Source organism: Rhamphochromis longiceps, linkage group LG11, assembly GCF_057381845.1.
Source record: "Rhamphochromis longiceps isolate RC_006_pf linkage group LG11, R_longiceps_female_GT1.1, whole genome shotgun sequence".
In the NCBI taxonomy this organism is placed as follows: Eukaryota; Metazoa; Chordata; class Actinopteri; order Cichliformes; family Cichlidae; genus Rhamphochromis; species Rhamphochromis longiceps.
Window position 1 is genome coordinate 8,923,300 of NC_140567.1, and position 26,464 is coordinate 8,949,763.

At 41.4% G+C, this 26,464-nt stretch overlaps 2 protein-coding genes across 3 annotated transcripts in view; both read left to right on the plus strand.

The window, feature by feature from the left end:
• Positions 1-21,239, plus strand: part of LOC146658521 (uncharacterized) — a 28,326-nt gene extending 7,087 nt beyond the window's left edge. The window contains exons 1-2 of one of the 2 annotated variants that reach the window (XM_085422170.1): positions 10,989-11,205; positions 17,704-21,238. In XM_085422170.1, the coding sequence (XP_085278296.1) occupies positions 17,759-20,797 (3,039 nt within the window). In that variant the 5' untranslated portion in view covers positions 10,989-11,205; positions 17,704-17,758 and the 3' untranslated portion in view covers positions 20,798-21,238. Of the gene's footprint in view, positions 1-10,988; positions 11,206-17,703 lie in introns of those variants that run through there. The other variant, XM_085422171.1, reaches the window with a different exon arrangement.
• A 2,446-nt stretch (positions 21,240-23,685) lies between these two features.
• Positions 23,686-26,269, plus strand: LOC146658522 (uncharacterized). The gene is made up of 2 exons (XM_085422172.1): positions 23,686-23,840; positions 24,250-26,269. Exon 2 carries the CDS (start codon positions 24,285-24,287, stop codon positions 25,788-25,790), a length of 1,506 nt encoding a protein of 501 aa, XP_085278298.1. The 5' UTR covers positions 23,686-23,840; positions 24,250-24,284; the 3' UTR covers positions 25,791-26,269.
• The last annotated feature ends 195 nt before the right edge of the window (positions 26,270-26,464 follow it).

A 26,464-nucleotide genomic window follows, 5' to 3' on the forward strand; every position in this document is an offset into this window, starting at 1 on the left:
GGACAGGGGTTCTTGATAACAGGTTGCACGACTGCATGTTTAAAGACAGTCGGAACATAGCCAGATGACAGTGATGAGTTCATTAAAAATAAGATACAGGACCCGATTGTATTCAATGCATCCTTAATGATACGAGAAGGAATAATGTCATGCAGAGAATTTGACCTTCTCAGGTTATTAATTATTTCCTTTAAAGTCGAGAATGACACAGGTTCAAACTGTTGAAAAACCATTGAACATTCCGAAACTGGGGCTTGATTTACTACCGGAGAATGTGGGGCCCTTAACACTGAGATTTTATCTATAAAATAATTTAGAAATTTTTCGCAGAGGGCCGGGGAGGCACCCATCGAAACATCAGAGCAGGGATTAACCACTGAGTTAAAGATTTTTAACAGAACTCGAGGATTGTGACTATTAGTCGCAATAATGTTTGACAAAAAATAAGTTTTTGCCATTTTGGCAGCCTTCTGAAATTTAGACCGACTCATATGCAGGATGTCAAGGGACACCTGAAGTTGATCTTTTTTCCATCTCCTCTCAGCTTGACGACATTCACGTCTAAGAGCGAGGGTGGATTCATTTAGCCAAAGTTGGCGAGAGGTTTTACGGCTTTTAGTTTTTACTGGAGCCACAGTGTCCAAAATAGAAGAACATGTAGAAATAAAAGAGTTGACTACGCCATCAACCGAGAGAAGTGCATTACTGATGTCATCGTAACAGAAAGAGTTAGCAAAGGCCGCAGAGAAAAGGGCAACAGCCTCAGAATTAATCAGACGCGATAGGCTCAGTGGACCCTCAGAGTTCAGCTCCATATTGCATAACTGAACATCAAACATAACTGGGAAATGGTCCGAAATCCCAGCATCATTAATGTCTGTGATGCAAATATCCAGTCCATACGACAATACCAAGTCCAGCATATGCCCTTTAGTGTGGGTTGATTTTCTCACCCACTGAGTGATATTAAAAGAGTCAATAGGGAAAGAAAGTCCTTAGCCAATAGGTCCTCCTCACAGCATATATGAATGTTAAAATCACCACAAATAAGAACACGATCATAATTTAAAAAGATAAATCCTAAAAGATCAGCAAATTCACGGATAAAATCCTTGTTGCGCTTCGGAGGTCGATACACCACCGCACAGAGGGTCCGGGGGGAACCGGACAGCTCCAGTAGTTGTACTTCGAAGCTGGAATGCGAGGCAGGAGGCAGTTGCCGCACTCGAAATTTACTTCTAAAAACCAAGGCTAGCCCTCCACCCCTGCCCGCGGTCCTAGGAGAGTTAAAAAAAAGCACAATCCAGTGGAAGAAGTTCCAAAAGGGATGTAGAGGCTAAGCCTACGCTTGAAGCCACTGAGGTGGTCGTTAACGGGGGTGACGCGATGTCACTGGTATGCATGAATTAAGTTCACAGTCCAATAACTCCAGCAGTATGTATCTTGTCCTTTTTGGTCTTTATTCTGTATCGACTTAGCATAACAGCGCAACGGTCACAAACTGTTTGCCTTCTCAATGACACACCTGACGCCGATTACGTGCGTCTACCTTAAATACCTTTACATTACATAATCAAAACAGAAAAAGGTGACCTCTAGTGACCACATAAGGTATTAACCCAAGAATGGCTCCTACACCCCGGCCCCTAATTGAAATGGCTATCAGACATGGCAATTCTAATCACAAAGAAAATAAGGAGCCACTAATACAGTCTACTTTAGACCTATACATTCACATAAATAAACATAAGTAACACACTTTTAGATTACAGTCTCATGTAACAAGCAAAGTTTAGTTACAGGTCTTTCCAGAATATTAGTCTTTGTTTTTAAACGTGCAGATCGCACAAGTCCTTTTTTGTCACGAATGGCTTCCAGAACTCTTCCAAGTGGCCAGGAACCACGCGGTGCAGAAGAATCCATTATAATGACTATATCTCCAGGTTTTAGATTCTTCTTCTTTTGGTTCCATTTTTGTCTCTCCTGTAACAAAGGCAGGTATTCGCGTATCCATCGTTTCCAAAAAAGATCTGAGATGTACTGAGCCTGTTTCCATCTTCTCTTCAGATACATATCCTGAGGGTCAAATAGTCCGGGTGGTAAAGATGGTTTTCCTTTCATCAGGAGGATGTGATTTGGTGTAAGTGGCTCTAGGTCTTTTGGATCATCAGAAAGCTTTGTGATGGGTCTGTCATTTAAAATTGCTTCAATTTCACATAGAACCGTATTTAATCCATCGTCGTCCAACTGTTGTTGCTGAAGAACGGATCTCAGAATCTTTCTGATCATACGAATTATCCGTTCCCAAGTTCCACCATGATGTGATGCTCCAGGTGAATTAAAACTCCATCTTATTCCAATGTGTCGCAAAGCATCCACTATTTGGGTATGTTTCAGCAATTCAAGAGCCTCCCTTAACTCTCTGTCTGCTCCGACAAAGTTGGTTCCATTGTCCTATTGGATGTGAGCGACTTGACCTCTTCGACTCACAAAACGACGCAAAGCATTAATGCAGGCATCTGTGTTTAGAGAGCTAGCCACTTCCAAGTGCACTACTCGGCTGGCTAAACAGGTGAAAATGACTCCATAGCGTTTAGCTGTACCTCGTCCTCTTTTCACTTCAATAGGTCCGAAGTAATCAACCCCGACATTGGTGAATGGTGGGTTATCTGGCAAGATTCTTTCCTTGGGTAAATCTGCCATCTTTTGCTCCAAGGCTTTTCCATGATATTTTCTGCAAAAATTACATTCTGCGATAACCTTCCTTACAGCTGAGTTGGCCTTTGTGATCCAGTATTTTCTCCTTAGTGTGGATAAGGTGTGGTTACGACCGCTATGACCAAGCTGTTGATGAATGTGCTTTAGGATGAGACTTGCTACATGTTGATCCTTTGCAAGAACAAAGGGATGCTTTATTTCTTCTGGTAAGGAGCCCTTTGTCAGTCGTCCCCCAACTCTTAAGAGGCCTTTATCGTCAAGATAAGGATCTAATCTATAAATTGAGCTGTGCCTGCTCACAGAACCTTTCCCACTTGACAACGTAGCAATCTCCTCTCCAAATCGTTGTTGCTGGCAAAATCTAATAATGGCAAGCTCAGCTTCCAGAAGATCCTTTGAAGATAGTCTGTACAGTTGCGTTTTCTTTACTTTCTCCTTTGTAGTACCTTTACAAATTGGGTTATCTGAGTAAGGTTGCGGTCTTTTTTTCTTATTTCTCATTGAACGAAGGATTTCCTTCAGTCTAAGGAACCAAGCAACAGCAACCTTGAGCCTTCTCCAGTCTGAGAAGTACACCATCAATTGACATGTAGCATCAAGCAAGTCTTTTACCTGAGTAACATTTACTGTGGCCTCACCTTTGACTTCAGGGTCCTCTAGTTCTAAGGAGCATTCCATTAAATTGGTTGGCCAATCACTTTCTGGCTTCTGCAGAAAGCTTGGTCCTTTGATCCAGCGGCTGCTATGAACAACGTTCCCAGCCTTGAGCCCTCTTGTAGCATCATCTGCTGGATTTTCCTTTGAGCTTACATATCTCCATTGTGATTGTTTAGTTGCAGTTGTAATGAATGAGACTCTGTTTGCCACAAAGGTAAGGAATCGTTTGTCCTCATTCATTATATATTTGAGTACAGATGTACTATCTGTCCAAAATATAGATTGCTCGAGTTTCATTCTCAACTGAGCCCTTAACATGAGATCCACTCGGACGGCAACTACAGCAGCTGTTAGTTCCAGACGTGGAATAGTGACAGGTTTTAGAGGTGTTACTCTTGCCTTGCCCATCAAGAACGCGACGTGGATGGATTTCCTATTATCTTGCATGCGCAGATATGACACGGTTCCATATCCAGATTCACCAGCATCTGAAAAATGGTGTAGCTGTGCATGTGAGAGAGGTCCAAACTCTCTTGGTTGTATACACCTTTTAACCTTGAAATGGGAAAGCATTTGCAAATCACTGAGCCAACCTTTCCACTTTTGCAACATGGTTTGGGGTATTGGTTCATCCCATCCCAGTTTCCTTTTGCAAAGCTCCTGCTGCATTCCTTTGGCAGGCAGCAGGACTGGTGCAAGAAATCCCAATGGATCGTAAATGGAACTTGATATTGATAACATTCCACGCCTAGTACAGGATTTTTGAGGGATATCCATTTTGAAGTTGAATGTATCAGTTTCCACGCACCACTGCAAGCCCAGAGCTCTTTCTACCGGAAGTTTGTCTCTGTCAAGATTTAATTCTTTCAAGTCTTTAGCCCTTTGCTCCTCAGAGATACTTTGCAACAGGGTGCGATTGTTACTGACCCACTTGGTCAGTGTAAATCCTCCCCTTTGACAGAGTGCTGAAAGATCTTTGACCAAATCGACAGCATCTGAGGTGGAGGCCACACTCTTTAAACAGTCGTCCACATAGAAGTTCTCTTTCAGCGTTTCACATACCTTGTCTAGGAATTCAGTTTTATTGTCCTCAGCTGTTTTTCTCAAAGCGAAACTGGCACAGCTAGGGGAAGATACTGCACCGAACAGATGAACAGTCATGCGAAACTCAATTATGTCCTTGCTCAGATCTCCATCTGGCCACCATAAAAAACGCAGAAAGTCTCTATCCTCTTTGGCAACTTTAACTTGATAAAACATTGCCTTTATGTCACCCATAAATGCGACTGGATCCTGTCGAAATCTAAGCAAAACCCCAAGCAATGTGCTTGTGAGATTAGGACCTTGTAAGAGCTGCTTGTTTAATGATGTCCCCTGGAATGATGCCCCACAGTCAAATACAATTCTTATGGATCGTTTTCTGGGATGGTAAACTGCGTGATGAGGAATGTACCACTTCTTTCCATTTTCGCAAGACAGCTGCTGTGAAGGTATTTGCTCTGCATATCCATTACTTATCATCTCGTCCATAAAGTTTTTATATTCTTTATGCAACTGTTCATTGTTGAGAAGTTTTCGTTGTAGACTTTGCAATCTTTGTTTAACTATGGAGAAATTGTTTGGCATCTTTATGTTATCCTTTTTAAAAGGTAACTTCAAACAGTAGTGTCCATCTTCCATTGTTGCAGATTTTTCCATGATCTTCATGAACTTAAGGTCCTCCCTTGACAAACCCTTTTCCTCTGTAACCCTTTCATTAAAGTCATAGTTATATTGACTTTTCAACATCTCCTCCAGCTTACAAACAGATATCCTATTTACAACTGTTGGTGGGTGCTCGCTGTCCAAGTTGCTTTTACCATCTTCCATGGGCCCATTTATGACCCAGCCCAATGCTGTTCTTATAGCATATGGGCCATTCCCCTGGCTATGAATGACCTCCCATGGTTCCAATAACTTGGGAGCGTTGCATCCAATCAACAGGTCCACATTAGCCATTATGTGGGGAATTTGAACCTTTGACAGATATGGCCACCTGATCAGATCTTCTTCCTTTACAAAGTTATCCGTGGTGACAGGCATCCTTTCCTGTGTTAGGATTTCTGGAAGTTCATAGAAGGCATTGCTGCCTAAACCAGAAACTTCAAGACCAGTAAGTGAGTGGGCAGAGACGACCTTTTCTTGACCCATCGTTTGTAACAGGAAGTGAGTTCTTTTGCCCACAAGATTTAGCCTTTGCATGAGGTGCTCTGAACAGAAGCTAGCTGAACTGCCAGGATCTAAAAAAGCATATGTCTGTATGACATGACTACCTTTAACAGACTTTATTTGAACTGGCAGAATGGAAAGCAAACCGCTTTCTCTTCCGGCCCCTGTATGACCACAAGTTTTTACATTCTTTGAAGAGGAGGGCTCTCCATAGCATTCAGGGCTTACACCATCGTTATCAATATGGAGGACAGTGGGATGACCTTTACCACACGTTCTACATATCAAACGCTTAGCACAGTCCTTGCTTATGTGCCCAGCACCTAAGCAACCAAAACACAGCCCTTTCTCTTTTAGAAAAAGCATTTTGTCTCTGTGCTTCTTCCGCTGAAACTGTTGACACTCCTCCAGTGTGTGTCGTTGAGTACAGCAGACACAAGATGGCTTTACTGTAAAGTCATGGCTTGTTGTAGTAATCAGCCTTTCCGTGCTGTAGGTTTTATTCATGTTCATGGGTGTGGCTGTAGCAGCAAAGCTGTTCCCTTTAATTTGTTTGCTTGGTTGTGACTTCAGTCTGTTGTCAACCTTTGAGACGGGGATTGTTGACGTTACATTCTGAATGTCCCCAAACAAAGGATCTGAAAGAATTTTCACCTGCTTTTCAATAAATGCAACCAAATCTTCAAACCGAGCTCTGTGTTTAGAGGTTTCCAATATATCATATGCAAACGCTCTCCATTTCTCTCTCATTTTATATGGCAACTTGCACAAAATGATTTTCATGTTCACTGGCATGTCCAGTTCCTGCATATGTTGCAATGTTTCCATGACATTACAACTCCCACGTAAGAAAAGGGAATATGCTTGCAATGATTTCACATCTTCAGTTTTAATTGCAGGCCAAGATAACGCCTTGTCAATGTAAGCAGTTGCAATTTTATATTCATTTCTGAAGTGTTCTTTGAGCAGTTGCTTTGCTTGTATATATCCTTGTCCTGCAGCCATATGTTGACAACTGCGTACCAGCTCTCTCGGCTGTCCTGTTGTAAACTGCTCCAAATAATACAAGCAGTCCCTCTTATTGGCCTTTTCTTCCACTCCTTGTTCAAACGCATTAATGAAAGAGATGTACTGAAGAGGATCACCATCGAATACAGGTATTTTCCTGGATGGTAATGACGATGCACGCTGATGCTGAACAAGGGTTGCAGTTATTTCATTTTGTCTTTGTAAAATGGTACAAATGTCCTCCGACCGTCCAATTGCGTTGTGATGACCGTTTCAGCTTGTGGCTCACCTTCAATTTCCGTTCCTGGCAGGATCATTGCAGATATGTTGCTTTCAGTCTGTACTATTTGCACTGCAGGTTTATCTTCATTGACTGGTGTACTAGGCTTGACTGTGGCTGAAGCAGCTGTTTTCTTGATTTCACTTTCATAATATGAATTCATAGCATTGGACAATATGTTAGATATACTTTGAACTTCAGCAGCTTGGAGAACAGCTAACTTTGCAGAAGAGGCAGAAAGCAACGCTTCAAGCTCAAGCTGTTCACGTTTCCTCCTTAGCTTTAGCTCTTGCTCCTCCAAAGCATGCTTCTCTTTTAAGACTGCCATACGAGCGAGTAATGCTGCCTTTTCTGCTTTTGCTTTGATTTTGGCAGAAGAAGTTGTGCTCACTTTACCACTAGATGAGCTTTTAGTGACTGAAGATTTACCAACAACATTTGAAACACTGTCCTCTGGCTTAACACCATCATCAACACCATGATCACCCTTTAAATGTAAATGTTCGCAACCTGACAACCATTCTTTCACTTCATAAGTGAACTCATCATAATGCATTGTTTTTGCTTTAAACCATGTTTCATGCTTTTCTTTTTCATCATCTGGTAACAAACACATCAATGAACCATGAATTGTTTTTGCTTCATTACACAAACCAACAAAATCATTGAATGATGCTTGAATCATAGAAGTTTCATTTTTTTCCATTGAGACCCTTATACTCTCTTTTAAATTCCATCCATCTATCCATCTTCATCCGCTTTGTCCGGGGCCGGGTCGCGGGGGCAGCAGCCTAAGCAAAGAGGCCCAGACCTCCCTCTCCCCAGCCACCTCCTCCAGCTTATCCGGGGGAATACCAAGGCGTTCCCAGGCCAGCCGAGAGATATAATCTCTCCAGCGTGTCCTGGGTCTGCCCCGGGGCATGGAGCTACCTGCCAGAGAGCAGCAGGTAAGCGCATAGTCCCTCCTGCTAGCCCTCAATGTCTACGTGTATTCAAAATTGAGAGGTGGGCAACGACGCCAGGGGTGAGGTGTACACCCTGATGGTAAATTGGACTCCGTGTATCGTGCCCACCCCCAAGATCCTATATGTATGTGTAATGAGAGTGTGAGTAATGTGAATGTCTAAGTTGTGGGATAAAATTGAGGCAGAGGCAGCTAGAAGGGGACAGAGGGGGGGGGGGGGGGGGGGGGGGGGGGGGGGGTAGCCTCCTCTGCACCCTGGTGACATACCCCTACTCCAAGGCCCTGCATGTGTGGGTGGTTGTGGTGGAGCGGCGAGGTCTATCGCGATAGTTTAATTTCTCTATCGAGTAAAAGTTATATCGCGATACATATCGTTATCGTTCTATCGCCCAGCTCTACTCTCCTTGCAACATGGCAAATTGAACCTCCTCCACCCTAATTCAGATCTGGCGTTTGGAACTATTTTGGTTTTCATGTGATGTATGACCCTGAAGGTAAGCGCGTCATGGACAAAAGTAAAACACTATGTCGGATGTGCCACGCAATGCTCAATTACATTGGTGGGAACTAGTGCGTTAGCGCAGTTAGCTCGTTAAGGTGTTGGCCGTCCAGCCCCACGCACGGGGCGATCCGCCGTGTTGTGGCGTTAAGGTCATTTCAGATTAACGCTGACAGCACTAGTGGGAACACAATGAATATGACTGCACATTTATGCTGACATCACCCTAGTGCAAAGACAAGTGGAAGCAGACAAAAACAACAAGCACGCATGCTACAAACTTTACCCGAGTCATTTAGACAGCCATTAGCACATGATTCTCCTTATGGGGCCTGATATGTTTAATATGCTGCTGAGAATATAGCCCAGAAGAAGCGTATAGTATAGCTTTTATTTTGACCGCGGTAAAGTGAGCCGTCATTTGTGAGCCGCGGTCAAGCCAGCCGCCTCCTATCCGCCACATAAATTTCCTTGCGCTTTTACACCAGTCTTTACGGTAGCGCCTTTTCGCTTTATATAAAAATTCATTAAAAATCATCCTGAGTAGTTGAGGTCCAACTTTCAACACATCCCTCCTCTAGGACACCTACTGTACCTGTGTGCCAAGTTTCAGCCAGATGTACTGTAGAATTCCTCAGAAATTAAAGGGTACTTGTATCCAATGCAATACAGCCAATACACTACAATTATGTCAATTTTCAAAAATTCATTAAAAATCATCCTGAGTAGTTGATGTCCAACTTTCAACACATCCCTACTCTGGGACACCTACTGTACCTGTGTGCCAAGTTTCATCCAGATTTACTGTAGAATTCCTCAGAAATTAAAGGGTACTTGTATTCAATTCAATACAGTCAATACAATAGAATTATGTCAATTTTCAAAAATTCATTAAAAATCATGCTGAGTAGTTGAGGTCCAACTTTCAACAGATTCCTTCTCTGGTACACCTACTCTACCTGTGTGCCAGGTTTCATCCAGATTTACTGTAGAACTCCTCAGAAATTAAAGGGTACTTGTATCCAATGCAATACAGCCAATACACTACAATTATGTTAATTTTCAAAAATTCATTAAAAATCATCCTGAGTAGTTGAGGTCCAACTTTCAACACATCCCTCCTCTGGGACACCTACTGTACCTGTGTGCCCAGTTTCATCCAGATTTACTGTAGAATTCCTCAGAAATTAAAGGGTACTTGTATCCAATTCAATACAGCCAATACAATAGAATTATGTCAATTTTCAAAAATTCATTAAAAATCATCCTGTTTGGTTGAGGTCCAACTTTCAACACATTCCTCCTCTGGGACACCTACTGTACCTGTGTGCCCAGTTTCATCCAGATTTACTGTAAAATTCCTCAGAAATTAAAGGGTACTGTATTCAATTCAATACAGCCAATACAATAGAATTGCGGTTTATTTTGGAAAGAGCCATTTCTCTGAAATAAACTCTATTTTCCAAAGATGAGTGATTTCTCGATCAGATAGATTTATTTTTTTTATTACTTTGTTGTTTCAGCAACATTAAATTTAAAAACTGTACTTTTGAGTTAAAATATATATTTATAATTTTAATAAATGACAAATTAAAGAGGCATGAACATTTTTTTGTATCGAAAAAATATCAAACTGTGACACCAAAGTATCGAACCAAACCGTGAATTTTGTGTATCGTTGCACCCCTAATATATATATATTTATAGCATTTGATTGTTGACCCCACATACTATTTAAATACTTGTATCTACATAGAGACTTGATACCTAAGCATCATTTTATGAGCCATTACCCATCTTCTGTTAGTAAAATTGGCCCCTTATTACACATGTGGAGTATGAGGTTTGAAGCCAAAGTGAAGGTGTTTAAAGATTTTTATAAACATTTCAAAAATGCAACCAAATCACATGCTAAAAAGCATCAGTGCTTATCACCAGGAAACCTTCACCCTAAAACAAAATGAATTTGGGCCAATTAAATGTTTTTCTGTCAGAGACAAGAATGTGGTCAGCAATTAAGTTCTTAAAATGATTTGTTCAAAAGAGCTTTTCTCAACTACTTGCGTTAAAGTTGATAGTTTAGAATATAAAGCTGGACTTGTTGTTTGCAGTACCATGGAAGAAAATATGCCTATCTTTTGTCAAATAAGTGATATACTTTTGGTAGAAAATCCCTTTTTTAATAACCATTATCATGCAGTCAGTACTGTAAAGTGAGGAAAGGTGAATTATTAAAAATATCTGAGTTTAAATTTCACAAACAACTTTATATGCAAAGCTTGTACAATGTTTCAGATTTAAGTTTGTATATTGTACCTTAATTTTCATTAATAGTGTTAAATATTTAACTATTTTGAAAGTGTTAATTTACATCTGGAGAGTGTGGAGCTATTAAAAAAACCCTGAAAAAGTGTTGAAATCAACACTTTGATAGTGATACTTAATTCACCTTTTTTTTTAAAAAGTGAACATTTGCTGAGTGTAAAATTTCTACAGATCTCGGTGTGTAGTGTGTTGTTTTGTGGGACTCTGTGCTTCATATGCAATCTGAACTCTAGTACAGATACAGAGCCAATCCGGCACGCGGCCATGGGTGCACAGGGTAGGCGCTGCTAGAGGCTTTCTGTTAACTGCGCACGCGCGGTGCAACCCCTTCCGCGCTTGCTGCAGCTGCAGCTTTCCGCTCAGTGCTCTACCTTCTGGCACAGCATCACATTTGTTCACCATAGAGCTGGGTTGAGCTGAGCTTTCCTTCCCTTCCCTTGAGAGTTCGTTCTTTGCGTGGACAGATGTCTACCGAGCCATTTCCTCTCCTTGTTCCCAGCCTTTGTGATTCCTCGTCTGCAGAAAACGTTCGCGCTCCTGTGACTGGTGAGTACGTGAAGATAGAAACGGGCGGTTTCTGTGGAGCTGCTGCTTCGTAGGTCATGGTAGCTAGCTTGCGAGCGTTAGTTAGTTATTCATTTCTTGGGCCTACTCGGGAACGTGGCCGGGCACCTCCTCCTGGTTAGCTTTCACTAGCAAACCCCCTTTGAGGTGTTTCAGCTAGACACTGTTTATGTACGGTGGGCGCGAATGTCAAGCTAGCTATCGGAGCTAGCAAAAGCTCTCATATGCGTCAGTTGGAGCTGTTTAAGCATTTGTTAGTGCAAAAGTAAGTTGGCAAAACATTGTAGCTGTGTTTGTTAGCAGTGCGTCCAGCATTAGCAAACCAACTTACACAGGTAACGCTATTATTCTTATATTACTTAGTAACGACCCTGTCAGTGTGCATATTTATGCTCACCTTGCATTGAGTGTCTTGGCTGTGGTTGATCTTCTTGTTTATAGTCCGATAATGCAAGCAGCAAGTCAGACTGGCCTCCTCATGCTTGAACTTCAAATATTCAAAATATTCATAACATGATTATGTGTCATTACTTTAATTAATAACATTTTTAAAGTTATTGTGTTGCACATAGAGGAAACACTTTATGGTTAATGTTTCCCTAGAATTAATATCATATCAATGACATTAACCTTTTTTGTTTTTGAGTGAAATCTGTGGCAGTTTTTAGGTTTCATCCATTCTTTGCCACATAAAAATGCACATTAAATTAAAGCTCAGTACAGAAAGTAAGGAAACTTCTTTGGTTAATTATTTGTTTGTTTTAATGCTTCTTGGCAATAAATCTGATATTGTTGGAAAGCATATTTATTTTCCCTTAAATGGTGCCATATTTAAATGGGGCGACCATGGCTCAGGGGGTTGGGAATCGCATCTGTAACCGGAAGGTCGCCGGTTCGATCCCTGGGCTCTCTGTCCTGGCCGTTGTGTCCTTGGGCAAGACACTTTACCCTACTTGCCTACTGGTGATGGCCAGAGGGGCCGATGGCGCGATATGGCAGCCTCGCTTCTGTCAGTCTGCCCCAGGGCAGCTGTGCTACAACTGTAGCTTGCCTCCACCAGTGTATGAATGTGAGAGTGAATGAATAGTGGTATTGTAAAGCGCTTTGGGTGCCTTGAAAAGCGCTATATAAATCCAATCCATTATTATTTGTTTGGAAATTGCATTTGCGGGTTGAGCAGCAGAGTTGAGTATATAAGTTGCGCCCGTGGGGAAAAAAACGTGCCAAACCTAGTCTGGGACTGATGAGAAGATGTCATCTAAGATGACAACATCACAGAGCAGGGTTTATCAGAGACTACTTCCACAATTTAGAAGTGAGAGGATCCCTGCAGTTCTGGCCTCAACCTCACCGAGCACTATTGAGATCAGCTTGGGCGTATTGTCGTGCTAGAGTGACCAACACAACTGTATAGAGATTGACAGACCACGTGACTTTCGCCCATTGCATGCTGGGAACTCGTGGCAAAACAATTCAAGTACCGCATCAAATGCGAGCATTTGCAGCACCGCAAAACGTTCATTCTCCGGTTCCAATACCTTCTTGCTTTTTCTTTGCCCCCCCCCCCCAAAAAGGAATGTACAAAACGAAGGAGAACAATGCCGGTCCGTACAAAGACAGACTTGATGAAAAGTCAAAGAAAAGATACGAGGAAAAAATCAAAGGAGTGAAAGGTTTAGACCCTTACGAGCACACAGAGTGGACAAAAGACGTTAGCGTGCTGCCCAACTTTCACCACGCTCATATTTATAATTATACGGTTCTTGGAGTGAGTGCATGCACTCATGAAGTTTTTAGTAACTTCAGGTCACTGCAACAAGCCCAGGTACAGTTTACCGACGGATGGGTGCAGGACCTTGAAATGCACCGTGTAGAACGAAAGACCATCGTACATATTGTAAGTTTACCAGTCTCACAAATCGTCGTCATAAATACACATTCGTTAACAGTTTATTAATAGGACCTTTGAGCTCAACGGTAATTAATTAGTAGTGGAAATAATTTCTGGTTCGCATTACAGAAATGTAGCAGTGACAATAATATTGTATGCTGTAATCCTACTGCGCAATTAGTGATACAAAAAACTGTTTTATCCTGTGAATAAAAGTATATGTTTTTGTCAATGTACCATAATAACAGAAGCGAAACGCAATATTGTGTCAAGACAATTCATTATTTATGCACAATAAACAAAGGAGCATAGCGCGACAATTTCTGTTCAGCGCCAGACTTGCTTGTAACCTATATCACCAATTATGTTATGAAAAATGACGTATTAACTACTACAAAACACTGACCTTTGTGGGAATACTTGGAGCAGACTAACCTGTGAGCTGGAGTGTTCTGAGACGTTATATTTGGTCTTTGATGGGCTGCAATCCAGTCGCCTCTTTGTTACTTCGGAAACATGGCTCGAACAATTTCTCTTCAATGACGTAATCCGATAACAACCGATCTCTTTACCCGTCGGCTTCCCGTGGCTGTCATACAACCGGCTATTGCAGTTAATGATACAGCAGCTTCTTGCCATTTTTTTGTGTTTCTTTTTATTGCTGTGTAACTGATTTCAATTGAAAGCCTGCGTGCGCTAGTACCTCTTGCCACGAGTTCCCAGAATTCTTTGCGGTTTTACCCCTGAATGACGTCACATTTTCAATCTCTATTGGCTGACTATCCCACGCAGCTTTCTATTATCTTTGCCACATCAGTGTTTTGATTTCTGTAAAAACTGTAAAAAGCTGTAGGTGAAGTAGAGTGACAAATTCTTGGCAAGAAACATTTTTGCAACCCTAAATATCCCAGCATTGCCAGTATAAATGCACAGCTATTTGGTCCATAGAAGTGCGATCACTTGTGACTTAAAATAACATTTTTGATATGGCAGCAAGGTTAAGAAAGTGTTTGAAGCTTAAGGCAAAGTAACAATAAAAATGTTGGAGTCAAACAAATCTTTAAGAACACAAAATATGGTAAACAAAATAAAGGTAACAGCAGCTACAAATGATTGGTGTGAAAATTCAGTAAGTGACTGTCATCACTGTCTTCTTTCAACTGCTCTCTTTACAGCTTGCGACAGCAGATCATCTGCCTTCATCTATCCCTAGCATACTCTTCTGTTGCATCAACCCGCTGTACGTTGTCTTTTACTACATGCCTCTTTTCTGCGTGGTTTGCAACTCCATCTTTAACATCCTTTGTCCAGTATATCTACTGTCACTCCTCTGCACATGTCCAAAACATCTCAGCCTTTTCTCCTTTGCTAACTGCTCTATCTGAGCTGCCCCTCTAACATATTCATTTTAAATCTGGTCCACCCTGGTCTCTCACAGTGAAAATCTTAACATCTTCATCCCAGCTTCCTGTATACATCATAGAGGTCTCACTACCTTCTCTTTCACTCTCGGTGCTGTCCTTCTATCACAAATCACCCCTGGCACTCTCTTCTTCACCTGTTTTGCACACATTTCATTGCTTTCAGCCAATTTCGGCTACTCCCGTATTGCCACAGCAGGTAGCTATCCATGTTTGACTTGGCAGATTTTAATGCCAGATGCCCTTCCTGATGCAGAGACCCTAAAGGATTTGTCTCCTCCCCGGACACTGTCCATCACTTTGCATTTTGCAAATCATAGAACACTTTATGTTGGTTTCTCCTTTAATTTATCACCCTATCTGTATCAGCTAAGAGATTTCCTTTTCTTTTTTTTTTCTTTTTTAAAAATATTTGGGTAGTGTAAAATTAATGATGGGACCTGTGTTGATTTGCATTACATGTGAGTGGCTGTGAGTGAGTGCAGTTTATCGCATGACCAAACATGCAGCCATCTGGTTTTGCTCAGCCGCACAGCTTTGTTGAGGCTCTCCCAGTTGGGCATGCTTCAGAGGCAGAATCACAGTATCACAGGTCTGCACATTTTTTTCCTGCTGTCAGGAGTAAGTGGAAATGCACCTCATCATGCCAGTGGAAATGAGGGTCAGTCTGTAGCTTGAGGACCTGATCCCATTTCTGCAGAAAGACCTGATAGATTCTTCTGCAGTCCCTCCAATCTAGGGCATGCTTCATCTGCTCTGTAGAATGAGGTGTTGGGAGGAAAGACCTCTGCAAAAGGCAGCTCTGTCCAAGCGTGTCTTTTACCACGTATTTTTTTATGGTTTCAAATGTGTCGCTTTTTTTTGGAGTAGACATGATAAAACATTAATATAGTTTGGTCATAGTCACTAACATCCCAAATGACAATGGGCCTCATTAATAGTGTTTCCTATATTATTTGTTTTTCCCTTTTATTCATATATATATATATATATATATATATATATATATATATATATATATATATATATATATATATATATATATATATATATATATATATATATATATATATATATATTAGGGGTGCAACGATATTCGTATCGATATTGAACCGTTCGATACAGTGCTTTCGGTTCGGTACGCATATGTATCGAACAATACAATTTTTTTCATTTTTTTTTTTTTTTTTTTTTTTTTTTTTTTTTGTGTCCCGTTTGGATCTATAGCCATCAGAATTGTTGTCTTGAGGCCAAGAAAGATGCCAAGAGGATTTATTTTAAGTGGATCATCATATTGGTCCATTTGATTGACCTTTATTATAATTATGAATTTATTTTATTTTCAGTTGCAAACGGGACAGACATGACTGTGGGATAGGACAGGGGGAAAGAATGAAAGAAAGAGGGGGAGAGAAAGAAAGAAAACCAAAGGGGAGGAAAAAAAAAAAGAACAATACAAAATTTGTAATTTATTTTATCAACTTTCCTTCTGACGATGCTGTCTGTGTTGAGTGCTCAGTGAATCTGCATTTGACTACTCCGCCTAGGCTCGAGAGTGCAGCCTAGGCGGAGTAGTCGAACGCAGATTCACTGAGCACTCAACACAGACAGCATGGTCAGAAGGAAGAGCGCAGGGCAAGCTAGCGAGACAGAAGTGGACCTCCCCACCCTCATTCAGATCTGGCGTTTGGAATTATTTTGGTTTTCATGTGACGTATGACCCTGAAGGTAAGCGAGTCATGGACTAAAGTAAAACAGTATGTTGGATGTGCCATGCAATGCTCAATTACATGGGTGGGAGCTAGTGTGTTAGCGCAGTTAGCTCGTTAACGTGTTGGCCGTCTAGCCCCTCTGTATAGGGTAGCTCGTTAACGGAGATTTGCCGTGTTGTGGCGTTAAGGTTATTTCAACGAGATTAACCTGAAAGCACTAGTGGGAACACAACGAATATGACTGCACATTTACACCGACATCATCCTAGTGCAAAGACAAAAACAACAAGCATGCATGCTACAAACTTTAGCCGAGTCATTTAGACAGCTGTTAGCACAGGATTCTCCTTATGGAGACCTGATATGTTTAATATGCTGCTGAGAATATAGCCCAGAAGAAGCGTATAGTATAGCTTTTATTTTGGAAAGAGCCATTTCTCTGTAATAAACTCTCTTTTCCAAAGATGAGTGATTTCTCAATTAGATAGATTTGTTTTTTAAATTATTTTGTTGTTTCAGCAACATTAAATTTAAAAACTGTACTTTTGAGTTAAAATATATATTTATAATTTTAATAAATGACAAATTAAAAAAGCATGAACATTTTTTTGTATCGAAAAAATATCAAACCGTGACACCAAAGTATCGAACCGAACCGTGAATATTGTGTATCGTTGCACCCCTAATATATATATTGTGAACAAAGATGGGACATTCTGTTGGCTTTTTGCATCAGTGACTTTGCTTTTCTCCAACCAAACAAAATTGGTCAGTGGTCATATGCAAAACTTTCTGCATTTTCTTTTTATGCGCATAAATTAAGGTGATTTGTATACACATAGGTAAATAAAGCTCAAGGCTTAGTGTGTATGGGAAATGTTTCTCTATAATTTCTCCAAAGGGTTTATGGGTAGCAGGAAACTTAGAATTCTTGCTTCCTTATTGTTGTTTTGTTTTACTCGGGTTTCTGCTGGGTCAATTTAATGTTGCACTAAATTATTGTCGCACAAACACCTGCTATAATGCTAATTGGCACAATACAGACAGACTCCAGGGAATTAATTTTCTTCAAAGCTATATTAACAAGAGATTATCCAGTCATAGTTGACCACTTTTACATACAATGATAAAGGCTCTACCCTTCTGTAATCTGCAATTGGCAGACTAATACCTGACGGACACTTTCCTCCTTAAATCTACTTTACTTTTTTTTTCAGTTGCCTTTTTTCTGTGTGAAAATGTACTCTCAAACGGTTTGGGGGTCACCGTAGGTCTGCCAAACCACAGGGTTTGCTCTACACTTGGGGAACCCTGGCATCAGTACTCAGAAAAAACACATTTAACTGTGGAATTAATTGAAATAAATATGTGTGCTTGTGTTGTATACTTTTAAACGGAGACTGTCTGCTTTCTATTGCTGACATCCTTTTGTTCATGTTGTTTGTGTGATTTACAGGAATCCATCCTGTTTGACCACCTGATTGCCTGCCTCATAGGGTAAATTGGCTGCCATGATGCTTGGGCTACAGGGAAACGCTGCCAAAGTGTATCGCTGTGTGGCTTGTTCAGCCACCTTTACTGGATTGGCCTCATTGCTAGTACATCAGGCAACCCATGCCAGCCCACCCTCCAAGGTCACCTCCCCTCCTCCAACCCAGCCTAACATCAGCCCACATGAAACGCCGTTTGCAAGTACAGACTCATCCATCGAGCACCTAAGCTCGCCAACACTCTTGCCTGACAGCCCTACACCTTCTTTCTTTATTTGTGATTGTGGAGAGGAATTTCAGGACTTTGGTCTTATGCTGGAGCACAAACGTTCACATATATCTCAAATACAGCTGCTGCAGCCCCTGGATAGTAACATTGTTCTCCCCAGTGCAACAGATTGCAATAAGGATTTTCCAACCCAGCATGTATCATTCACTCCTGTAACCCAGTCCAGTTTGGCCCTTGCTTGTCCCTCTACCTCCAAGTCCCCAGCTGTTGAATTACCTACTTTAACAGCCCAAAAAGCAGATGTAAGCCTGGAGGACAATATTGCCATAGTAACCGATCCTCAAGGCCAGTGTGCTCCCCCTGAAAATGATAGTGAGGAGCAACTTCAGAACATGCCATCCACTGCCGAGCAAATAACAGAGACTGTAGAGGAAACTAATTTCGAGGAGAACACAAATGCTGTCCGCAGCTGTGAAAAAGGAGAGAATTTGCCCACAAATAACATCCTTATGAAGCTGCTCGCATCAGCGTACATGAAACACTTACCCCTTCCTCAGAGTCAGGATCAGAACGAAAACACAGTTATCCCCAAGCAGGAAGCTGTACCCATGGATATAACACCAGGATCAAAAACAGAAGCGGCGCCAATCAATGATCTGTCTATTGCACAGTTGAGGCGACTCCTCGCAAAACCCGATATAAAGACAAAGGCTCCATCCATTAGCAGAATTCTTGAGTCCAGTAAGAAGAGGGTTGTCTCTCTGACTAAGACTTTATCTCCTGTTGTAGTTCTCGAGACTCGTCAAAAGCTCATGGATCCTGTTGGTAGCGGAACATATGGGAAATACCAGTGTGGCCGCTGTCGTAGGGTTTTTCAGAACCTGGACAGATTGACAGAGCATCATTTTTTACACAAAAAAGAGAGGATTAAGTGTTGTCGTCGATGCAAACAGCTGATCATTGGGAGACTGCCTTTGCCTGACAATCATGTGTGCCCTCAGTTCGGAAACAGGGCTCTACCGCCATCAAGCGCTTTAAAATCCAAGTTTCCATTTGCACAGAAAATAGTGCCGTTCCACAGTCTCAACAATGCGAAAAAGGTTTTCTTCTGTCCAATGTGCAAGCACAGCTATGCACGGAGGTGGAACCTCAAAACACACAAGTGCCAAGGTCCAAGGTCAGTCCTCTCTCAGCAGATCAATCCCTCAATACAGAAGATGCTAGCACTGCAGTCCACTAAAAGCATTGCCAGTGATGGTGTGGATGAAGTCAGTGCTGCATCCCAGAATTCCAAGAGCATTGGCGTGGGCACGGAAGTTACTGGCCGTATCAAGGTAGAGGTGACCTCTCCAAATGCAGAGCAGTCTGCAGTTTCACAATTGGCCTGGGCTCGCCCAGCACAGAACTTCTCCCCATTCTCCCTGAAATCTCCAGTGATGGAGCAGCACAAGGATAATTCTGTGTGTAGCATTTCACTCCAGCAAGGAGAAGAAAATAACTGGGATGCAGAAGCAGCCAATAGTGACGGTAGTAACGAAGGGCAGTGGACGATGCCTTTGGATGATGAAACGCAGGTGTTCAGTTCTGCAGAGAAGGGTGTTGATGATGAAGCGAAGAACTCCTTTTCAGTCGAACATGGTCTGCGCTATTTCGTCCGGGATGGAGTGAAACGATACCCGTGCAACAGATGTCAAAAAACCTACAGCCGTGCTTCAACTTTGAGGCGCCACCTGCGACTCTGTGGTTTCAGGCCACGTGGGTTTGGAGCTATAGCACAGGGTGGTAGTCAGGGTTTGGTTACACTGAATGCCAATAATATCAAACCAATGTTTTCCTGTTTTGTCTGTGGGAAAACCTTCAACCGCAAAGATAACATGATGGTTCATAGAAAAAGATGTCAGTTTCAACGAACCATGGCAGATGTGGAAAGAGGGACTGTGCAGACGAGCTTGCCAGGCAATGGATCAGCAGAGCCAGCAAGTCAAACCCAGGAGGATGATGGAGGAAACTGGGGCATCATGTCACTGCCGTCTGTACTTCCAAGGAGGGTGACGTGTGAGTGTGGGGTTGGATTTACGTCTCCGAGACTTCTCTTGGAGCATTTGCAGAAGCATGCTCAAGAATCGTACACTTGTCCAACTTGTGGAGAAACAGTCAATTCCTGGGCAGACTATGAAGTTCATTTGCAGATCCACATGCATCCTCATCACCAGTTACTGAAGGGACTACAGCCACAGCGATCACAACCACTGTTGATTCGATTTCAGCAGCAGCAACCTCCACCGCCGCAGCAGCAGCAGCAGCAACAACAACAGCAACAGCAGCAGCAGGTTCAGTCAGTGCACCCTCCTCCACAGAAGCAATCACACCCAGAGCCACTACCAAATCCACCAAAGAAGCAGGGGAGGATTGTGTGCACACGATGCGGGAATACTTTTGCAACTCGCTGTTCCCTCCGAAGGCACATATCATGGAATCGATGCAAAGGTGCACGGGTTACAAATCAGTTTGCAAGCCCACCCAAAAGTGTGCACTGTTCCCACTGCAACGCTGACTTTCCAAACACCATCAGTCTGATTTTTCACCAGAGGAGCGGTGCCTGCAAGCCTGCCATCAAGCCTGTCCGCTGTCCTGTTTGCCTCCGCTGGTTTGGTACAGTGGAGAGTTTGCAGAAACACCTGCTGACTCACAAACAGTCTGAATCGTACCGATGCGACGTCTGCCAGGGTACGTACCCAAACCTGAAATCACTCAAAAACCACCGCAGGAGGATTCATCGCATCATGGCTGGGGACATAAATCCAAAACCACAAGAACAGCTTACATCTTAACAACATTTTTTAAAATTGTGTCTGTCTTGAGAGTGTTGGATTAAGAAATGAGCTCTTTTTTTTTTATACTGTGTTCTTTTTGCTTTTTTGTTTTTAAACTTTACAGGATGTTGTACAGCTACATAAGATGTTTTTTTTTAAAGTGCGATAGTAGCTTAACCCTCTTTAAAAATGTTTAAAAAACAAAACAGACATACTACACATTTTAGTTTTACTAAGTTGATCCTTATTTTCCCTGTGCTCAGTAGCCTGTAAATGATTGAATATTTTATTAACCAAACTTTTATCATCGGGTTGGTGCTGTAGCTTGTTGTTGTTCTTGGTGTTAATAAAGATACCAGTATGTGAAACAGAAAAGTTGTGAACTCTCTCAATGGACATGTTAAGTATATTGACCAAACCTTATCAAGTAAAGGGTGCTTACTTCATGTCGTCACAGTTTGATATTTTATGCCACCTCCATCATCCTATGTGGTCTTTTGGAGTATTGTATTGATATTTCTGTAACTTAAGGTTTTCATGAATGTGATGTACCAAGATCATTAGATTGCTGCTTCATACTTAAATTGTAGGTACCCAATAGAAAGAAAACATATCTGAGATTTGCATATTTATGAGAGAATACCAATTTCCCTCCCATTTTTTTTATTTCCTTAATCTTTGTGGTCAGTTATAGCTCACTTTTCATATTACATAAGTACTAAGTGGCTTACTTACCAGGCATTACAGCTTTTCTAAAAAAACAATGGAGGAGCTCAATCCAGCCACAATTACCTGGACTCAAGGCTGCTGTCTGAACAGGCCATGTTAAAGTGTTTGTGGTATAATGGTAATCAGAATAAATCAACATGGTTGACAAATGAAAAGTACATGATGTGGATGTGTAGTAAAGTTAAAATGCTGTGATCTACACTTGAGAGCACAGTGCTCAAAAGCTGTACAAACGGGATTTCAAGCAGTTTATTTAATCCCTACTTGAGGAGATTTTAACTTTATCAAATGACCCTCATTAGCAGAATTAGAAGTGCTTAATATCTGTGTGTCCAAGGCAACATTCTAGAGCAAGTGGCACTGAGTCTGCTGCCATTTCCAAGGTCTGGATTGAACATTGTAAGTCAGTGTTTTTCTTTACAGCGTGAAATCTACAATTCACTGACATAAACTGCAGCAAATGCAAAAGTAGATTAGTAACAATCAGTATAGGTATTAGTTTAAGTAAAACTCACAGGCTGTGCCTGCTGTTGGAAGGTTTAATAACATTCGTGTTAACTTGTTTGTGTAAGACTCACTTAGGCTGGATTAAATGTACAGGTCTCACTGAGCTAGTGACATGGATAAAGGTCTTACCGCACACTCACCAGACACTATTAGGTACTTTTGGTGAAGCCATTTTTGCTTTCAGAAATGCTTTATTTCTTTGTCTCAGAGTCAACAAGGTGCAGGAAACATTCCTCAGAGATTTTGGTCCACGTTGACATGATAGCATCATAGTTGCTGGAGCAACTGTGTGATGCAGCTTTGAGCTGCACATCCATCATGTGAATTTCCTTTTCTCCCACATCCCAAAGGTGCAGTGAACTCACTGCCATGTTCAAGAAACCAGTTTCAGATCATTTAAACTTTGTGATGTGTTATTCTGCAAGAAGCAGACATCAGAATATAGGTACACTGTGGTCACACAGGGTTGGACATAGTCAGCAACAACAGGTAGGCTTTGGTGTTTAAATGGTGTTCACTTGATACTAGTAGGTCCTAAGTATACCAGTAAATTATTCTTTACACCATTATAGCAGTATTGGGGTTTTTAAGGAGAAGGAAATATTAGCAATATTATGAAAGAATGGAAAAGATACTGAAACGAAAGGAGTAAAGCTTTGACTTATGAACCTTTGTTGTTGTAAAGTTTGATTTCAACAAAATCTCTCTTTATCAAACTATTTGTCAAAGTTATTCAGGCAATAACTAAGAACTTAGTTTATGTAAAATGAAATTGTAAATTGTATAGAAATTGTATCTAAACCTAAATGTCCAAATCTAGTTCAGTATGGTCAAAGTTGAAGACCTCATATACAAATAAATTCACTGTGTATTTAGATTATTCTCATATAGTTCCATATATAATTTAATGTGTAGATGTGTTTGGAAACTTGAGACAAACTTCTAACTTTTTACTTATATAAATAAAACCTAATAAAGAAATAATTATTTTGAAACCATATGAATAACAACTATCAAACCCTACAGTGAGTCAACAAATCCAATATATATATTCAATAAATACATTGAAATAAACAAAGTATGATAGATTAGTAGTTTTCAGCATGATTCAAATTATGGACAAAGCCTACAAGAGATAATTACCACTTAATATCCAGAAGCTGTTTCGTATTGGTAGATTTGGCAAGTTTTTCACAGGCACAGCCCACGTGCTCAGCTCTACTGCTAAATCACCAAATATGGCACCATTTAAGAAGAAATTAATAGGCTTCCCTGACAAAATTATTCAGTACTGTGATAACTGTTTACTGCGAAGATGCTTTAGATTTAAAGAGTTCATCTGTAGTTGTAAATTTGACATCAGTGATCTATTATTTCTTTGTTTTTCTTCTTTTTGTCTTGATTAAAAGGTGAGGTGAGTTGTAGTTGAATTGATTTTCTTCAGGTGTTTTAGCATCAGCCTACACCCTTTCGGTTTGTTCTGTAAATTGAATAAAGATAGGGTATCTAAAACTTTATTGCTGGTTTTGTTTGTTTGTTTTGTTTTGTTATGTTTTGGGGGATTTTCTGATTTTCCTGATTTTTATTGTTATACTCGGTGAATGCGTTAAGATTCCCAGTTGGTGGCGCTAGTGCAACATAACAGCGTGTGATGTTTAAGAGAAGAAGATGAGGATTTCTCTTCTTTTTTCCCCTTCTTCCCTCTTGTTTGTTCGGTGTGGTTACAGGCTAACTGCTACCTATTTGTGCTACATACCGGCGACTCAGCCCATTTGTTAATGTCTCGCAAAACGACACCAGACAAACAGTTTGCAGCTTTTCCAAGGTAGTGCCTTACTATTGGGATGGCAGCGGTTTCGTTTTCATGTTGGAATGAGCTAATGATGTTGTATGTGATGTAGCAGAGGCTAACGCTAGCATGCTAGGCATGTAGCAAAGGAAGCGCGCGTTAGATAAAAAAAAAAGCCGTTATTAATTTTACAGCGTTGCTAGCTAAGGTGCTTTACCCTCCAGATGTCTCAAGTGTACAGTGCATTTTTGTGAATAATTCACCGCCTAATAATTTGGTTTTCCTTTCAAAGTTGTAGTGATTTGCTAGTAATTGTGCAGAAGTTTGGACTTTCCTTTATAGGCGAACAGCAAATGCATTTTAAACATGTAAAAAGAAGGTAAAGGTGATGTTCCGTACACTGCTTGTGATTCATATTTATTCTCAAACCTGCTTCTTCTACCAGGACCAGCGTGCTCCCCGTTAGCAGTGAACACACTAATGCTCAGTGTGAGGATGGAGACAGGAAGGCAAAGCACCCTGGATTACAACTTGGTCACAGACCTGATGAATGGAGGGCAGTTTTGCTTCAGCTGTGAGCAGATATTTGCAAACAGGAAATGCCTGGAGGAGCATATGTGTTCATCCGCGAGTTTCATCTGCTCCTGCGGGACCGAGTTTACTGAGTACAAGCACATGCAGGAGCACAGCACTATGCACGAGCCCGGGCACCAAGTGCTTGATCACAAAACCATACGGAACCGCAGGATAGAGAAGCGCATAGAGGAGGAGGAGAAACTTAAAAGGATACAGAAGGGTGAGGTAATCTGGAATACGCCTAAAATGACCAATGCTTGGACAAAGGCCAGTGCACCCCCAGTTTCTTTGCCAGTGACTCCTGTGCTGCAGGTACCCAGTGCGTCGGTGTGTGTGCCGCAGCTTTGCGTGCAGCCTGCAAAAATTTCACAAGTGCCTGAGTTGTACCCATCAATGTCACAAGCATCTGTGCTCCCAAACCCCGCATCCTCAACAACAGACATGCAGAATATTTTCGCAGATGTTGGCGCACCGACAGTGGATGTCTGGACGCTTTATCAGCCAGTTGTGTTGCTTCCAACAGTGCGCAAGTTTAACAAGCAAAAGCCATACTCTTGTGGTAAGTGTGGGCAGTGTTTTTTCTCAAAGACCTTACTCATCTCCCACCACAACTTTCATGTTCCTGACAAAATTTCGGGCTGCATAGGATGTGGGCTGCTGCTCTCCAACAAAAAGATTGTGCCTCGCTACCATGTATGTAACTCATCAAACAACGGATCCAAATTCAGGCTAGTCACAGCAAAGCCACTTGGTTTCAAGACTATGAACGTGACAAGTGGGGAAAAGACTCTGAGCGCCCTGGGTCTTCCGACTACTTCCTCTCTGCAGGTGACAAATCAGAATATTGGTGAACTGCCCCCTACCTCCATCTTGAAAATTAAGAGTGTCCCTTTCATTACCAAACAGGGGGTACGTGTCACTCCATTATTGCAGTTTAAGAATGCATCCAACATCGGTGTGTCCTTTCCATCAAAGCCTCAGACTCAAAATCCTAGTTTGCAGTTAAAGATGCCCACAAACTCTGCAGGGGTGTCTTCTGCATCAAGTGGCTTCTCATGCCGAGTCTGTCATATTTCTTTTGAATCTGCTCAACTCCTTCAGAGGCACAAGTGTGTCAAAGCACGGGAGTTTATGGCCCAACACGTGCGAGGTGGCATGCAGCAGTTCAAAAAGATGATGCCAGCGGCAAGCCAAGTTCCTGCTCAGGTAAATGGCAAAAGGAAATGCATTATACCATCTTCTGGTAATGTGAAGAAGAGCCAAATCCTGACTGTAAACTTGGAAAAAGGGCCTGTCAACGGGAACACGGGAGTAGATAGCGATGATGACTGTTACATCGTTGAAGGCGGACCAGACAAACCTGCTGAGATGATTTACCAAGTAATGTCATCTGTACCAATCAAGACTTGACAAAACTAGTGAGGCACATCCAGTCTGCATGTCATGTAAAATATGGACCAAGCGCATAGAGATGGCGACATCCTGGTTGAAAGGAATCTGCTCAGTTCACTGCACAGGAGCATGATGCTTCCTGGTTTGCTCAAGACTGTTTTAAGATATAGAGAGTAGTGATAATAAAAATGCATCTTTAATTCACCTCGATTTCTTTTGTTAATGCATTTCGAATTTATAAAAGTATGAAGGTGGTACCTCTGTGGTGGTTGCAGAAGATGAAAAAAAAATGTACGTATGTGGGGGTTGAATCATGTTTGGTGCCCTAACCGGCACTATTATAGTTTTTGCTCTGTTTTTATGTTTTTAGTATGATCAGAATGTGTTGTGAAGCTGTGGGGATTGGCCAAAATGCCCAGTGTGTTCATACCAGCTTTGTAGAGACTTTTAAGAATACAATATATAATGTATTAAAGTATATTTTCAAACTCAGTGTTTTGTGTTCACGACACTTTATAGTATTACGTCACAACAATGTGATTGGTCACTTGCAATGTTGAACCTGGAACAACATTTATTATGATGATGTGGAAACGACACGAGGATATCAGATCCTGCATATTTTAATACTGCATTGTAAAGCGCTGGTAATCTTTCACAAAAGTACATCAAATACATACAAACGTGAAAAA